Source organism: Scyliorhinus torazame, chromosome 18 (genome assembly GCF_047496885.1).
Source record: "Scyliorhinus torazame isolate Kashiwa2021f chromosome 18, sScyTor2.1, whole genome shotgun sequence".
Lineage (NCBI taxonomy): Eukaryota > Metazoa > Chordata > Chondrichthyes > Carcharhiniformes > Scyliorhinidae > Scyliorhinus > Scyliorhinus torazame.
The window spans coordinates 117,953,255-117,971,272 of NC_092724.1; the positions used below are offsets into that span (position 1 = coordinate 117,953,255).

The 18,018-nt window shown below is 53.1% G+C and overlaps 1 protein-coding gene across 3 annotated transcripts in view; it reads left to right on the top strand.

Moving 5' to 3' along the window:
- Nucleotides 1-18,018, top strand: part of mycbpap (mycbp associated protein) — a 233,198-nt gene that overhangs the window by 95,076 nt on the left and 120,104 nt on the right. For all 3 annotated transcript variants that reach the window (XM_072483208.1, XM_072483204.1, XM_072483207.1), the window contains exon 10: nt 15,088-15,199. In XM_072483208.1, the coding sequence (XP_072339309.1) occupies nt 15,088-15,199 (112 nt within the window). The remainder of the gene's footprint in view (nt 1-15,087; nt 15,200-18,018) is intronic.

Sequence of the window (18,018 nt, forward strand, 5' to 3'; positions counted from 1 at the left end):
CCCCTGTGCCTTCCTCCACAGTACCTCCGGCTTTCTGGTGGTCAGAAGGTCAAATTCCGTCTGGAGTCGTCTCCTCTCCCTGTACAATACCTCCTCCGGGGTCTCTGCAAATTCCCTATCCACCCTTAAAATCTCCCCCAGTAATCTTTCCCTTTCCTTGGCCTCTGTTTTCCTTTTGTGGGCCCCAATGGAGATCAGCTCTCCTCTGACCACCGCTTTTAGTGCTTCCCATACCACTCCCACAGGGAACTCGCCGTCGTCATTGACCTCCAGGTATCTCTCAATACACCCACGCACTCTTGCACACACTCCCTCATCCGCCATCAGTCCCACATCTAATCGCCAGAGTGTTCTCTGCTCCCTTTCCTCTCCTAATTCCAGGTCCACCCAATGTGGGGCATGATCCAAAACCGCTATGGCTGAGTACTCAGCTTCTTCCACCCTAGAGATCAACGACCTTCCCAAAACAAAAAAATCTATCCGGGAGTACACTTTATGGACATGGGAGAAGAAGGAATATTCCCTAGCCCTAGGTCTAAGAAATCGCCATGGATCCACTCCCCCCATTTGGTCCATAAACCCCTTAAGTACCTTGGCCGCTGCCGGCCTTCTTCCGGTCCTTGAGCTGGATCTATCTAGCCCCGGGTCCAGCACCGTATTAAAGTCCCCTCCTAAAACCAAGTTTCCTACCTCCAGGTCCGGTATACGCCCCAGCATCCGTCTCATAAATCCCGCATCGTCCCAGTTTGGGGCATACACATTAACCAACACGACCTCCATTCCCTCCAGCCTGCCACTCACCATTACATATCTACCTCCGCTATCTGCTACGATGTTCTTTGCTTCAAAAGCTACCCGTTTCCCCACCAAAATGGCCACCCCTCTATTCTTTGCGTCCAGTCCTGAGTGGAACACCTGTCCCACCCATTCTTTCCTTAGCCTAACTTGGTCCGCCACCTTTAGGTGCGTCTCTTGGAGCATAACCACGTCTGCCCTTAGTCCTTTCAAATGCGCGAGCACTCGGGCCCTTTTTATCGGTCCGTTCAAGCCTCTCACGTTCCACGTGATCAGCCTCACTAGGGGGCTACCTGCCCCCCTCCCGTGTCGACTAGCCATTACCTTCTCTAGGCCAGTCCCATATCCCGCCTCCGCGCTCCCGCTCGCTCCCCCAGCGTCGCACACCATCCCCGTCCACCCACTCTTTAGCCATTTCCTTTTGGATTTCCGCAGCAGCAAACCAGTTGTGTCCCCCCCCCCCCCCCCCCCGCTAGATCTCTTTCTAGCATGATTGCTCCCCCATATTACTTCCGTAAGTCAGCTGACTTCAACTGACCCCGGCTACTCCTGCTCACTCCTCGACCCCCCCGTGTGGGGAACTCCCATCCGCCTTGCGCCTGTCTTCCCGCCTTATTCTTTCTGGCGCGGGAACATCCCTTTACCTGACCCGCCTCTTATGGCGCAGCTCCCTTTCCCCTCCCCCTCCCCTTCCCCATTCTCCAACTATGTCCCGTCTTTCCCCCCTCACTGGCGCCCACATTTCCCCAATGTCTCCCCCCTTCCCAATTTACTTCTCAATTAACTTCAACCATAACATTAACAATAACATTTCCTGCAGCATCAGTCCCTCAGTTCCGATCCAATTTCTCTTCTTTGATGAAGGTCCATGCTTCCTCCGCCGTCTCGAAATAATGGTGTCTCTCCTGATACGTGACCCATAGTCTTGCCGGCTGCAGCATCCCGAACTTCACCTTCCTTTTATGCAACACCTCTTTGGCTCGGTTGAAGCTCGCCCTCCTTCTCGCCACCTCCGCACTCCAATCCTGGTATACCCGTACCACTGCATTCTCCCATCTGCTACTCTGCACCTATTTAGCCCATCTCAGGACCTTAAGGCGGTAAAATCGCACGATTATCGCCCTGGTTGGTTCTCCCGCTTTTGGTCTTCCCGCCGGAATCCGATTTGCCCACTCCACCTCCAAGGGGCCCGTAGGGGCCTCAGCACCCATCAGTGAGCTCAGCATCGTACTTGCGTACGCTCCACAGTCCACTCCTTCCACACCCTCAGGGAGACCCAGTGTCCGAAGGTTCTTCCTTCGCGCTCCATTTTCTAGGGCTTCGATCCTTTCAGTACACTTTTTATGAAGTGCCTCGTGCGTCTGTGTCTTAACCGCCAGGCCCAGGATCTCGTCCTCAATATCTGTCACCTTCTGCTCCACCACGCGGAGCTCTGTCTCCTGGGTCTTTAATGTCTCCTTGAGCCCCTCAATTGCCTGTAGCAACGGGGTCAGCACCTCCCTCTTCAGCAGCTCCACGCACCGTCTCACAATTTCATCCTGCTCAGGCCCCCATGTCGCCTGCGCTTTCTCCGCCGCCATCTTGTACTTCTCTCTTTCTGACCCTTTGGTCGACGATTCCTCGCGCTGCAGCCGCGCCGCCGGTTTTTTCCTCCTTCGTTTTGGGGGGACTCCCTTCTCACACACCCCACACCGGGTTGCGTCGTCGAAAAATTCCCCGTTGGGGCTCTTAAAAGAGCCCGAAGGTCTGTTGGAGCTGGAGCCGCCGAAGCGTGCGGCTAGCTAGGCATCACCGCAACCAGAAGTCGGTGTGATTGATTAGTGAGTGACGGTGTGATTGATCAGCAAGCAATGGTGTGATTGATCAGCAAGCGATGGTGTGATTGATTAGTGAGTGACGGTGTGATTGATCAGCGAGTGACGGTGTGATTGATCAGCGAGTGACGGTGTGATTGATCAGCGAGTGACGGTGTGATTGATCAGCGAGTGACGGTGTGATTGATCAGTGAGTGACGGTGTGATTGATCAGCGAGTGACGGTGTGATTGATCAGCGAGTTAAGTGTGATTGATCAGTGAGTGACGGTGTGATTGATCAGCGAGTGACGGTGTGAGTGATCAGCGAGTGAAGGTGTGATCGATCAGCAAGCGATGGTGTGATTGATCAGCGAGTTAAGTGTGATTGATTAGTGAGTGACGGTGTGATTGATCAGAGAGTGACAGTGTGATTGATCAGCGAGTGACGGTGTGATTGATCAGCGAGTAACGGTGTGATGGATCAGCGAGTGACGGTGTGATGGATCAGAGAGTGACGGTGTGATGGATCAGCGAGTAACGGTGTGATTGATCAGCGAGTGACGGTGTGATTGATCAGCGAGTGACGGTGTGATTGATCATAGAGTGAAGGTGTGATTGATCAGCGAGTGACGGTGTGATTGATCAGCGAGTGACGGTGTGATTGATCAGCGAGTGACGGTGTGATTGATCAGCGAGTGACGGTGTGATTGATCAGCGAGTGACGGTGTGATTGATCAGCGAGTGAAGGTGTGATTGATCAGCGAGTGAAGGTGTGATTGATCAGCGAGCGAAGGTGTGATCGATCTGCAGGTGGTGGTGTGATTGATCAGGGAGCCGTGGTGTGATTGAGCAGCGAGCGTTGATGTGATTGATCAGCGAGCGATGGTGTGATCGATCTGCAAGTGGTGGTTTGATTTTAATTTTTTAAAATATATTTATTAAAGTTTTTAACACAATTTTTCACCCTTACAAACACTAACCCCCCCCCCCCCCCCCCCCCCCCCCCCCCCCGCCCCTCGTAACAAAATAGCAAGAAATCGCACAAAGCAAGATATATGCATGATAAAACGATATGTTACAGAGCTTTATACACTGGCTCTCTCCCGCCCGTGCCAGTTTCCCAAATCCTTCATGTTTTCTCTTGCTCATCCACCCCCCCAGGCAAGCCCCCCTTCTCCCCCCCCCCACAGGACGTCCATCCCCCCCCCCCCCCCCCCCCCCCCCCCCCAGGTTGCTGCTGCTGCTGCTGACCAACCTTCCTCTAACGCTCCGCGAGATAGTCTAAGAACGGCTGCCACCGCCTGTAGAACCCCTGCGCAGACCCTCTCAAGGCAAACTTTATCCTCTCCAGCTTTATGAACGCAGCCATATCATTTATCCAGGCCTCCAGGCTGGGGGGCTTTGCCTCCTTCCACATTAGCAAGATCCTTCGCCGGGCTTCTAGGGACGCAAAGGCCAGAATGCCGGCCTCTTTCGCCTCCTGCACTCACGGCTCGTCCACTACTCCAAATATTGCTAGCCTCCAGCTTGGCTTGACCCGGACTTTCACCACCTGAGATATTGCTCCCGCCACTCCTCTCCAGAACCCTTCCAGTGCCGGGCATGACCAAAACATATGGACATGGTTCGCCGGACTCCCTGCGCACCTTCCACATCTGTCCTCTACCCCAAAGAACCTACTCAACCTCACCCTCGTCAAGTGCGCTCTGTGAACCACCTTAAATTGTATCAGGCTGAGCCTGGCACATGAGGAGGAGGAGTTAACCCTACCTAGGGCATCAGCCCATAACCCCTCCTCAATCTCCTCCCCCAACTCCTCCTCCCATTTACCCTTCAGCTCATCTACAAGCGCTTCCCCCTCTTCTTTCATCTCCTGGTATATTGCCGACACCTTGCCCTCCCCGACCCATACACCCGAGATCAGCCTATCTTGAATTTCTTGTGCTGGGGAGCAACGGGAATTCCCTCACCTGACGCCTCTCAAACGCCCTCACCTGCATATATCTAAAAGCATTTCCCGGGGGTATCTCAAACTTCTCCTCCAGTGCCCGTAGGCTCGCAAACGTCCCGTCAATAAACAGGTCCCCCATTCTTCTAGTCCCCGCCCGATGCCAGCTCTGAAACCCCCCGTCCATCCTCCCCGGGACAAACCGGTGGTTGCCCCTGATCGGGGACCACACTGAGGCTCCCATTGCACCCCTGTGCCGTCTCCACTGGCCCCAGATCCTTAGCGTTGCCGCCACCACCGGGCTCGTGAAATACTTTGATGGCGAGAGCGGCAACGATGCCGTCACCAACGCCCCCAGGCTCGTTCCTTTACAGGACGCCATCTCCACCCTCTTCCATGCCGCGCCCTCTCCCTCCATCACCCACTTGCGGATCATCACCACATTTGCTGCCCAGTAGTAGCTCCCTAGGTTTGGCAGCGCCAACCCTCCTCGGTCCCTACTGCATTCCAGAAACCCTCTCCTTACCCTAGGGGTCCTATTCACCCACACAAACCCCATAATGGTCCTGCCTACCCTCCTAAAAAAGGCCTTGGTGATCACGATGGGAAGGCACTGAAACACAAAAAGAAACCTCGGAAGAACCACCATTTTGACCGACTGCACTCTGCCCGCTAGCGAGAGCGGTAACATGTCCCATCTTTTGAAGTCCTCCTCCATCTGCTCCACCAACCTCGTCAGATTCAGTTTATTCAGATTCAGAACCTACTCAACCTCGCTCTCGTCAAGTGCGCTCTGTGAACCACCTTAAATTGTATCAGGCTGAGCCTGGCACACGAGGAGGAGGAGTTAACCCTACCTAGAGCATCAGCCCATAACCCCTCCTCAATCTCCTCCCCCAGCTCCTCCTCCCATTTACCCTTCAGCTCCTCTACCAGCTCCTGGCTCCCAACTCCTGGCTATCTGGATCCCCAGGTACCGAAAGCTCCCCTCCGCCCTCCTCAGCGGTAGATCCCCTATCCCCCTTTCTTGGTCCCCTGCCTGTACTACAAAAAGCTCACTCTTCCCTACATTGAGCTTATAGCCCGAAAAATCCCCATACTCCCTTAGAGTCTGCATGACCTCCACCATCCCCTCCATTGGATCCGCCACATACAGCAACAGGTCATCCGCATAAAGCGACACCCGATGCTCTTCTCCCCCTCGGACCACCCCCCTCCTAGACTCCCTCAATGACATGGCCAAGGGTTTGATCGCCAATGCAAACAACAGGGGGGACAGGGGGCACCCCTGCCTCGTCCCTCGGTACAGCCGAAAGTACTCCGACCTCCGCCGGTTCGTCACTACACTCGCCACCGGGGCTCTGTAAAGGAGCTTAACCCAACTGATAAACCCTCCCCCGAACCCAAACCTACGCAGCACCTCCCAAAGGTACTCCCACTCTACTCGGTCAAAGGCCTTCTCCGCGTCCATCGCTGCCACTATCTCCGCCTCTCCCTCCTCCGATGGCATCATTATCACGTTTAAGAGCCGCCGCACATTGGTGTTTAATTGCCTGCCCTTTACAAATCCCGTCTGGTCTTCGTGAATCACCCCCGGGACACAGTCCTCAATTCTCGTAGCCAGCACTTTTGCCAGCAACTTAACATCCACGTTGAGGAGCGAGATCGGCCTGTACGATCTACATTGCAGTGGGTCCTTGTCCCACTTTAGGATCAAAGAAATCGTCGCCTCCGACATTGTCGGGGGCAGGGTCCCCTCCTCTCTTGCCTCATTAAAGGTCCTCACTAGTAGCGGGGCCAACAGGTCTACGTACTTCCTGTAGAACTCCACCGGGAACCCGTCCGGTCCCGGGGCCTTCCCCGCCTGCATGCTCCCCAAACCCTTGCTCAGCTCCTCCAACCCAATTGGTGCCCCCAAACCAGCCACCTCTTGCTCCTCCACCCTCGGGAATCTCAGTTGGTCTAGGAATCGTCTAATCCCCTCTTCCCCCGCTGGGGGCTGGGATCTGTACAGCTCCTCATAGAATGCCTTGAACACCTCGTTTATTTTCGTCGCACTCCGCACCGTGGCTCCCCTTCCATCCTTGACTCCCCCTATTTCCCTCGCTGCCATCCTCTTACGGAGCTGGTGTGCCAGCATCCGATTCGCCTTTTCCCCGTACTCGTAGGTCGCCCCCTGCGCCTTCCTCCACTGTGCCTCTGCCTTTCCTGTGGTCAACAGATCAAACTCCGTCTGGAGACGTTGTCTTTCCCCAAGTAATCTCTCCTCAGGGGCCTCTGCATATCTCCTGTCCACTCTTAAAATCTCCCCCACTAACCTCTCCCTTTCCATGCCCTCTGTCTTCTCCCTATGAGCCCTGATGGAGATTAGCTCTCCCCTGATCACCGCCTTCAACGCCTCCCATACCACCCCCACCCGCACCTCCCCGTTGTCGTAGGCCTCCAAGTACCTTTCGATACACCCCCTCACCTTCCCACACACCACCTCATCGGCCAGCAGTCCCACATCCAGCCGCCACAGCGGGCGTTCGTTGGTCCCTCTCCTCTCCCAGCTCCAGTTCCACCCAGTGGTGGGCGTGATTCGAAACGGCTATGGCCGAATACTCTGTTCCCTCCACTTTCGGAATGAGCGCCCTGCCCAGAACAAAAAAATCTATCTGGGAGTAGGCTTTGTGCAGGTGGGAGAAAAAAGAAAATTCCCTGGCCTGCGGTCTTGCAAACCTCCATGGGTCCACTCCCCCCCATCTGATCCATAAACCCCCTAAGCACCCTGGCCTATCCGGCCTTTTTCCAGTCCTTGATCTGGAGCGGTCCAGTGCTGGGTCCAGCACTGTATTGAAGTCCCCACCCATTATCAGGCCTCCTACCTCCAGGTCCGGAATGCGCCCCAACATGCGCTTCATGAATCCAGCATCATCCCAGTTCGGGGCGTATACATTTAACAACACCACCCACGTCCCCTGCAACTTACCGCTCACCATCACATATCGCCCTCCGTTATCCACTACGATATTCTTGGCCTCAAATGACACCCGCTTCCCCACCAATATTGCCACCCCTCTATTCTTCGCGTCCAGCCCCGAATGGAATACCTGTCCTACCCATCCCTTTCTTAACCTGATCTAGTCCGCCACCTTCAGATGTGTTTCTTGGAGCATGACCACGTCTGCCTTCTGTCCCTTTAAGTGCGCGAACACCCGGGCCCTCTTCACCGGCCCATTCAGGCCCCTCACGTTCCACGTTATCAGCCGGATTGGAGGGGCTCCCCCCCCCCCCCCCCCCCCCCCGCCGATTAGCCATTTCCTTTTCTAGGCCAGTCCCGTGTCCGCGCCGCCCTCACCCTCCAGTCCCCCAGCCGGGAGACCCCCGCCCCGACCACCTCTTCTGTGTCCCATTCCCTTTTGGCCAGTGTAGCAGCAACCCTTCCCCCCCTCCCCGCTAGACCCGTGCCTAGCTTTTTTGCTCCCCCCATATCACTCCCATAAGTCAGTTGACACCTGCTGACCCCGGCTTCCCCCGCCGTCCCATTGACCTCCCCGTGTGGGGGTCTCCCAATTAGTGTGCGTTCCTCCGTTCCCCTTCCCGCCTTTCTTCCCTAGCGCGGGAAAAACCCTGCGCTTTCCGAAGCCTGCCCCGCCCCCTCTGGCGCAGCTCCTGTCGCCCAAATGGGCCTTGTCTCACTCCCCCAGCCCATGTAACATTTCTTGCGCGTGATTGACCCCCTATGTACAACAACCATCAAAATATCAAACATCCCCCCACCCTCACAAACCCTCAGTTTGAGTCCAACTTTTCGGTTTGTATGAAGGTCCACGCCTCTTCAGGCGTTTCGAAGTAATAGTGTTGACCCTTGTATGTGACCCACAATCGTGCTGGCTGCAGCATTCCGAATCTCATTCCTTTCCGGTGCAACACCGCCTTGGCCCGGTTGAAACCTGCTCTCATCTTTGCAACCTCCGTGCTCCAGTCCGGGTATATTCGGATCTCTGCATTGTCCCACTTGCTGCTCTGCTCCTTCTTGGCCCATTTCAGGACCCTCTCTCTGTCCGTGAAACGATGAAATCTCGCCACTATCGCCCTTGGCGGCTCATTTGCCTTGGGCCTCCTCGCCAGCACCCGATGTGCCCCATCCAGCTCCAGCGGCCCCGAAGGGGCCTCCGCGCCCATCATCGCCCCGAGCATCGTGCTTGCGTATGCCCCGGCATCGGCCCCCTCCATTCCTTCATGGAGACCCAGGATCCGCAGGTTCTTTCTCCTCGACCTGTTCTCCAGGTCTTCGAGTCTTCCCGCCCACCTCTTGTGCAGCGCCTCGGCTCCTCCACTCTCACCGCCAGGCCCAAGATCTCGTCCTCATTCTCACTCACTCTTTTCTGTACCTCCTGGATCTTTACCTCGTGGGCCTTCTGGGTCATCCCTAGTCCTTCAATTGCCAACAACATAGGTGCCAGCATCTCCTTCCGCAGCTCCTCAAAGCAGCGTTTGATGAACTCCTGCAGCTCCGGCCCGCATTCCGCTTTGTCCCCGGCCGCCGCCATTTTGCTTTTCTTCCCTCGCTTCTCCCGCTGCTCCAATGCTGCTTTTTTGCCCGTTTCACTTCTGGTCCGGTCCATAAATGTTGAAGGGGGACCTCTCTCTTCCCTTCCCCACGGGTTGTCTTCAAAAAAATTTCCATTGGGGCTCCTCTAAAGAGCCCGAAAGTCCGTGATAGCGGGAGCTGCCGAATCGTGCGGCTTAGCTCCGCATAGCCGCAACCGGAAGTCGAGCGGTGGTATGATTGATCAGCGAACGGTGGTGTGATCGTTCAGTGAATGCCGGTGTGATGGACCAGAGAGTGAAGATGTGATCGATCAGCAAGTGAAGGTGTGATCGATCAGCGAGTGGTGGTGTGATTGATCAGTGAGTGATGGTGTGATTGATCAGCGAGTGACGGTGTGATTGATCAGCGAGTGACGGTGTGATTGATCAGCGAGCGGTGGTGTGATCGTTCAGCGAGTGGTGGTGTGATTGATCAGCGAGTGAAGGTGTGATTGGTCAACGAACGTTGGTGTGATTGATCAGCGAGCGGTGATGTGATTGATCAGCGAACGGTGATGTGATTGATCAGCAAGCGGTGGTGCGATTGATCAGCGAGCGGTGGTGTGATCGCTCAGGGAGCGAAGGTGTGATTGATCAGCGAGCCGTGGTGTGATTGATCAGCGAGCAGTGAGCGAGCGGTGGTGTGATCGTTCAGGGAGTGGTGGTGTGATTGAACAGCGAGTGAAGGTGTGATTGGTCAACGAACGTTGGTGTGATTGATCAGCGAGAAGTGATGTGATTGATCAGCGAGCGGTGGTGTGATTGATCAGCGAGCGGTGGTGTGATTGATCAGCGAGCGGTGGTGTGATTGATCAGCGTGTGGTGGTGTGATTGATCAGCGAGCGGTGAGCGAGCGGTGGTGTGATCGTTCAGCGAGTGGTGGTGTGATTGGTCAACGAACGTTGGTGTGATTGATCAGCGAGCAGTGATGTGATTGATCAGCGAGCGGTGGTGTGATTGATCAACGAACGTTGGTGTGATTGATCAGCGAGCAGTGATGTGATTGATCAGCGAGCGGTGGTATGATTGATCAGCGAGCAGTGATGTGATTGATAAGCGAGCGGTGGTGTGATTGATCAGCGAGCGGTGGTGTGATTGATCAGCGAGCGGTGGTGTGATTGATCAGCGAGTGATGGTGTGATTGATCAGCGAGTGACGGTGTGATTGATCAGCGAGCGGTGGTGTGATTGATCAGCGAGTGGTGGTGTGATTGATAAGCGAGCAGTGAGCGAGCGGTGGTGTGATCGTTCAGCGAGTGGTGGTGTGATTGGTCAACGAACGTTGGTGTGATTGATCAGCGAGCAGTGATGTGATTGATCAGCGAGCGGTGGTGTGATTGATCAGCGAGCGGTGGTATGATTGATCAGCGAGCGGTGGTGTGATTGATCAGCGAGTGGTGGTGTGATTGATAAGCGAGCAGTGAGCGAGCGGTGGTGTGATCGTTCAGCGAGTGGTGGTGTGATTGGTCAACGAACGTTGGTGTGATTGATCAGCGAGCAGTGATGTGATTGATCAGCGAGCGGTGGTGTGATCGTTCAGCGAGTGGTGGTGTGATTGATCAGCGAGCGGTGGTGTGATTGATCAGCGAGCGGTGGTGTGATTGATCAGCGAGCGGTGGTGTGATTGATCAGCGCGCGGTGGTGTGATTGATCAGCGAGCGGTGGTGTGATCGTTCAGCGTGTGGTGGTGTGATTAATCAGCGAGCGGTGAGCGAGCGGTGGTGTGATCGTTCAGCGAGTGGTGGTGTGATTGGTCAACGAACGTTGGTGTGATTGATCAGCGAGCAGTGATGTGATTGATCAGCGAGCGGTGGTGTGATTGGTCAACGAACGTTGGTGTGATTGATCAGCGAGCAGTGATGTGATTGATCAGCGAGCAGTGATGTGATTGATCAGCGAGCGGTGGTGTGATTGATCAGCGTGTGGTGGTGTGATTGATCAGCGAGCGGTGAGCGAGCGGTGGTGTGATCGTTCAGCGAGTGGTGGTGTGATTGGTCAACGAACGTTGGTGTGATTGATCAGCGAGCAGTGATGTGATTGATCAGCGAGCAGTGATGTGATTGATCAGCGAGCGGTGGTGTGATTGGTCAACGAACGTTGGTGTGATTGATCAGCGAGCAGTGATGTGATTGATCAGCGAGCGGTGGTGTGATTGATCAGCGAGCGGTGGTATGATTGATCAGCGAGCGGTGGTATGATTGATCAGCGAGCGGTGGTGTGATTGATCAGCGAGTGGTGGTGTGATTGATCAGCGAGCGGTGAGCGAGCGGTGGTGTGATCGTTCAGCGAGTGGTGGTGTGATTGGTCAACGAACGTTGGTGTGATTGATCAGCGAGCAGTGATGTGATTGATCAGCGAGCGGTGGTGTGATTGGTCAACGAACGTTGGTGTGATTGATCAGCGAGCAGTGATGTGATTGATCAGCGAGCGGTGGTGTGATTGATCAGCGAGCGGTGGTATGATTGATCAGCGAGCGGTGGTGTGATTGATCCGCGAGCGGTGGTGTGATTGATAAGCGAGCGGTGGTGTGATTGATCAGCGAGCGGTGGTGTGATTGATCAGCGAGTTGTGGTGTGATTGATCAGCGAGCGGTGATGTGATTGATAAGCGTGCGGTGGTGTGATTGATCAGCGAGCGGTGGTGTGATTGATCAGCGAGCGGTGGTATGATTGATCAGCGAGCAGTGATGTGATTGATAAGCGAGCGGTGGTGATTGATCAGCGAGCAGTGATGTGATTGATCAGCGAGCAGTGATGTGATTGATCAGCGAGCGGAGGTGTGATTGAACAGCGAGCGGTGGTGTGATTGATCAACGAGCGGTGGTGTGATTGATCAGTGAGCGGTGGTGTGATCGTTCAGCGAACGCTGGTGTGATTGATCAGCGAGTGAAGGTGTGATCGATCAGCGAGTGAAGGTGTGATTGATAAGCGAGTTGTGGTGTGATTAATCAGCGAGTGAAGGTGTGATCGATCAGTGAGTGAAGGTGTGATCGATCAGAGTGGTGGTGTGATTGTTCAGCGAGTGACGGTGTGATTGATCAGCGAGTGATGGTGAGATTGATCAGTGAGTGAAGTGCGCTTGATCAGCGAGTGACGGTGTGATTGATTAGTGAGTGACGGTGTGATCGATCAGCGAGTGACGTTGTGATCGATCAGCGAGTGACGGTGTGAATGATCAGCGAGTGACGTTGTGATTGATCAGCGAGTGAAGGTGTGATTGATCAGCGAGTGACGGTGTGATTGATCAGCGAGTGACGGTGTGATTGATCAGCGAGTGACGGTGTGATGGATCAGCGAGTGACGGTGTGATGGATCAGCGAGTGACGGTGTGATGGATCAGCGAGTGACGGTGTGATGGATCAGCGAGTGACGGTGTGATGGATCAGCGAGTGACGGTGTGAATGATCAGCGAGTGACGGTGTGATTGATCAGCGAGTGACGGTGTGATTGATCAGCGAGTGACGGTGTGAATGATCAGCGAGTGACGGTGTGATTGATCAGCGAGTGACGGTGTGATTGATCAGCGAGCGACGGTGTGATCGATCAGCGAATGAGGTGTGATTGTTCAGTGAGTGACGTGTGAGCATCAAGTGAAGGTGGGAGCACCGAGTGATGGTGTGATCTATCCACAAGTGATATTGTGGCTGATCAGGAAGTGACATTGTGATCGATCAGCGAGAGAAACTGATCTGTCAGCGAGTGACGGTGTGATCGATCCGCGAGTTATGGTGTGGTTTATCTGCGTGTGACGGTGTGGTCGATCAGTGAGTGAAGTTGTAATTGATCCACAAGCGATGGTGTGAATGATAATGAAATAAATGGATCATCTTCAGTTGGATTACCCATGCGCTAGATCTAAAGGCTGGTCGGCATGTCATCAACCAGATCCGTCTGTATCGCAATGATATTAGGCTGCGTATGGGGTATGGCTGTCGTAGGTTAATCGCGGAATTCCCAAAGTCCCACCCCAGAGAGATGCTGGCCAATCTAATTGGCTGGAAGCTCTGTCGTCCCAGCAGCACTAGAAGAGTGTATTGAACACTGCTGCAACTACAAGCAGTCTTAAAGAAGAGAAGATGTCTCCCCAACTTGAAGTATGCCCAGGGATTTTCAATGGGCATGGCTGGAAGACCCCAGTGAGGCAGGAGGAACGGACTCAGGTTAGAGAGGCCAGGGAGAAGTGGTAGAGGGAGTACAATCCTGTGGTTGACGGGGTGGGGGCGCTGCATTGGGAGGGTGGTTGTGGGATTCCTCCAATGGGAACAGCTCTGCCTTGAAAGAAGGCATCCCCCACTTCCTTGCTCCCATCTTTCCCTGGAGCCCACAAAATTGCAATGAAGGCAGTTTAAGGCCCTTAAGTGGCAGTTAATTGGCCAATTGAGGGCAGATAGATGGCTGTCTGAGGCCTTACCTGCTTCCCATAACATGGGGGTCTGTTTGGGAGTTGGCTGGTCAACTGCTTTATTTCACAAGCCATTAAATTCAATTCCTGGAGTACCCCGTACAGTTCTGTCTCCTTATTTAAAGAGGGATATACTTGCACAGGAACCAATTCAGAAAACGTTCAAGAGGCTGATTCTTGGGATGAAGATGTTGCCTTATGAGGAAAGGTTGAGCATGTTGGCCTGTACACATTGGAGCCTAGGAGAATGAGAAGTGTTCTTGTTGAAACATGTTAGTTTCTGAGGGGGCTTGACAGGATAGCTACTGAGAGGATGTTTCCCTTCATGGGGAAATCTAGAACGAGGGAGCACAGTTTCAAAATATGGGGTCTCCCACTTAAAAGAGAGATGTGGAAGAATTTCTTCCCTCAGAGGGTCATTAAACTCTTTCTCAAAGTGCAGTGGAAGCTGTGCCATTGAATCTGTTGGGGCTGAGATTGGTTTTTATACTACAAGGGAGTTGAGGGTTATTGGGCACAGGCAAGAAAACAGTAGCCACAGTCAGATTAGCCATGATCCGGAATGACAGAAAATACTCTAACGACTGAGTGGCCTACTCCTGCTCCTATTTCTTGTGTCCATGTGTTGATCAGTGGGTTATTGAGGTGAGAGATAGGGTGATTGAGGTGGGGATTGGTAGGTGACTGAGGTGAGGGATGGTGGGTGATTGAGGCGAGGGATCAGGTGATTGAGCTGAGGGATTGGTTTATGAATGAGGTGATGCATTGATGAGTGTCTGAGGTGAGGGATCTGTGGGTGATTGAGGTGAGGGATCTGTGGGTGATTGAGGTAAGGGATCTGTGGGTGATTGAGATGAGGGATGGTGGGTAATTGAGGTGAGGGATCTGTTGATTGAGGTGAGGGATTGGTGGGTGATTGAGATGAGAGATCAGGTGATTGAGGTGAGGGATCAGCTGGTGATTGAAGCGAGAGATTGGCGGTTGACAGGTAAGGGATCGGCGGGTGGTTGATGTGAGGGATTGACAGGTAATTGACGTGAGGGATCGGTAGGTAATTAAGGTGAGGAATGGGTGGATGATTCAGGTGAGGGGTCGGTGGGTGATTGAGGTGAGGAATCAATTGGTGATTTAGGGGAAGGATCAAATGCTGATTGAGGTGAGCGGTTGGGTAATTGAAGTGAGGGATCAGTGGATGATTGATGTGAAGGATCGATATATGATTGTGGTGAGGGATTGGTGGTTGATTGAGGTGAAGGATCAATTTGTGATTTAGGGGAAGGATCAAATACTAATTGACCCTGATTGAAGTGAGGGATCAGCGTGTGATTGATATGAAGGACGATATATGATTGTGGTGAGGGATCAGTGGGTGATTGAGGTGAGGGATCAGTGGGTGATTGAGGTGAGGGATCAGTGGGTGATTGAGGTGAGGGATCAGTGGGTGATTGAGGTGAGGGATTGGTGGGTAATTGAGGTGAGGGATCATTGGACGATTGAGGGTGATGACCAGTCAGTGATGATATGATGTGTTAATCTTTGTGTTACGATAATTGTTCATTTTTCTTTGGCTTTTAGCAATGACCTGCTGGAGCAATATCCTGATGTGATTGAGGACCCAATCATTGGTCCATCCATCATGTTTTCTGGACAGCCGGCCCGTTGGTTGAATGACACCTGCTCTCATAAGGTACTGCAGTTACACTCAATTACTGCAGATAATGGAATCTGAATCAAACACAGAAACTATAGGACAGTCCCAACAGGTCTGACAGCATCTGTGGAGAGAGAAGAGAGCTAATGTTTCGATTCTGGGTGACTGTCGCTATCTAACCCCGTGCTGTACCTGCCCTGGGAGTATTTGATGGGGACAGTGTAGAGGGAGCTTTACTCTGTATTGAACCCTGTGCTGTTCCTGCCCTGGGAGTATTTGATGGGGACAGTGTAGAGGGAGCTTTACTCTGTATTGAACCCTGTGCTGTACCTGCCCTGGGAGTATTTGATGGGGACAGTGTAGAGGGAGTTTTACTCTGTATTGAATGCTGTGCTGTACCTGCCCTGGGAGTATTTCATGGGGACAGTGTGGAGGCAGCTTTACTCTGTATTGAACCCTGTGCTGTACCTAGCCTGGGAGTATTTCACGGGGACAGTGGGGAGGCAGCTTTACTCTGTATTGAACCCTGTGCTGTACCTAGCCTGGGAGTGTACGATGAGGACAGTGTAGAGGCAGCTTTACTCTGTATCAGACCCCGTGCTGTACCTGCTCTGGGAGTGTTTTATGGGGACAGTGTAGAGGGAGATTTACGCCATATCTAACCCTGTGCTGTACTTGCCCTAGGAGTGTTTGTTGGGGACATCTAATGGCTGAAATGGAACATGTTCCATTCCCCAACAATTATATCCTTTAACTCGTGCTTAAAGTGTCAAAGAAAAACCGTTTGATCATTGTAACACATGCCTGAATAATGAAATCTTCCTCATGTTATCAGGGTATTGGAGCACTGGGCATTGCTTTGAAAGCATGTGATGTTCCTGTGTCCTAACGGAATGTTGTGTCCGCAAGACTCTTGCAATGTCCTGAAATGTAATATGTAATCCTGACTTCCTTATGGACTTTACAGTAAACTTTTACTCTGAGTTCATTTCAGTAGTTTGACAGGTAAATGTAAATCTGCTGTAGCATTGAGGCAGTTACCTGCCTCATAATTCAAGCTGATGCAGTCACATAAAAGAATGAACCAGGGGCGTCATTCTCCGACCCCCCCCGCCGGGTCGGAGAATGGCCGTTGGCCGCCGTGAATCCCGCCCCCGCCGAAGTCTCCGGTACCGGAGATTGGGCGGGGGTGGGAATCGGGCCACGCCGGTTGGCGGGACCCCCCGCTGGATTCTCCGGCCTGGATGGGCCGAAGTCCCGCCCAGAAATTGCCTGTCCCGCCGGCGTAAATCAAAGCTGTTATTTACCGGCGTGACCAGGTGGTGTGGGCGGGCTCCGGGGTCCTGGGGGGGGCGCGGGGCGATCTGACTCCGGGGGGTGCCACCACGGTGGCCTGGCCCGCGATCGGGGCCCACCGATCCGCGGGCGGGCCTGTGCCATGGGGGCACTCTTTCCCTTCCGCCTCCGCCACGACCTCCACCATGGCGGAGGCGGAAGAGACTCTCCCCACTGCGCATGCGCGGGAAACTGTCGGCGGCCGCTGATGCTCCCACGTATGCACCGCATTTCCGCGCCAGCTGGCGGGGCACCAAACGCCATTTCCGCCAGGGCAACAAACGCCATTTCCGCCAGCTGGCGGGGCAACAAACGCCATTTCCGCCAGCTGGCGGGGCGGAAATCCCTCCGGCGTCGGCCTAGCCCCTCAATGTTGGGGCTCGGCCCCCAAAGATGCGGAGCTTTCCGCACCTTTGGGCCGGCGCGATGCCCGTCTGATTGGCGCCGTTTTTGGTCCTGCACGGTGGGCACTTGAGAAACAGCCCCGGACAATGTACACAAAGGAGATTTTCCCTCCAGCCATCAAAATGGACGACGTATCGGACTTGGGGTGTTATAACCTGACCGGAGGCCACGGGATCTGCAACATCAAAGAACCAGTGACCTCATCTGAATATGGTCGCCTTTACCTTAAGCAAAGGTTCACTGGGACATGAATACCCCGGCCCAAGTGTGGGCCGGGCGTGGGAGACCCTTTGGGGGGTGTATGAGTTGTATTCTAGTAGGTAAAATAAATATTAAGTTTTCTAACAGTTATTGCTTCCATGCGGTCGCTCGCCTGGAACTTTATAGGAACCCATAACTTCTATTTGCTTTATAAAACATGGAGGAACAGAGTCACAGGATCACCAATTAGTTTTAGCAACAAGAAAAAAAGCATTTATGAAACATGAAAAATTTGAATTATGATACAATACTCCTTTACTCCCCCTTTAGTTAACAATTTCACACAGGCTCAAGGATTAACATGGATTACCAAGTACATCTTAATCTATAATGGTCTCATTAACACAAAGTCCCTTTTAAATCCAATCTAAGATGACTGTGGGCAATAATACTCTCCACTCCACTCTGAACCCAAGTTAGTGTCTGTGGTTTTCTCCCCAGAATGTCCCAGATGATTGTCACTTGAGAGTTTCCAAACTCCACACCCAAAAACACACTTTAAAATTTTCTCTCATAAATATGTTTTCCCTCAGTGATTTGCATTCCAAGCTCCAGACCAGGTTTTCCAAATGACATTTTTCAACAAAGCTTCCACTCCACATTGACAGCAATTCCAGTCCAGGAATTCACAACAAGGCAATGGCAGGCATTCAAGGAACGAATAGATGAACTCCAAAAGTTGTTTGTTCCTATTTGGCACAAGAGTAGAATGGGAACTGTGGCTTACAAACAATGGCTTACAAGAGAAATCAGAGGTAGTATTAAATTCAAAGAAGAGACATACAAATTAGCAAGAAAAAGCAATAGATTGAGGATTAGGAACAGTTTAAAATTCAGCAAAGGCAGACCAAGGG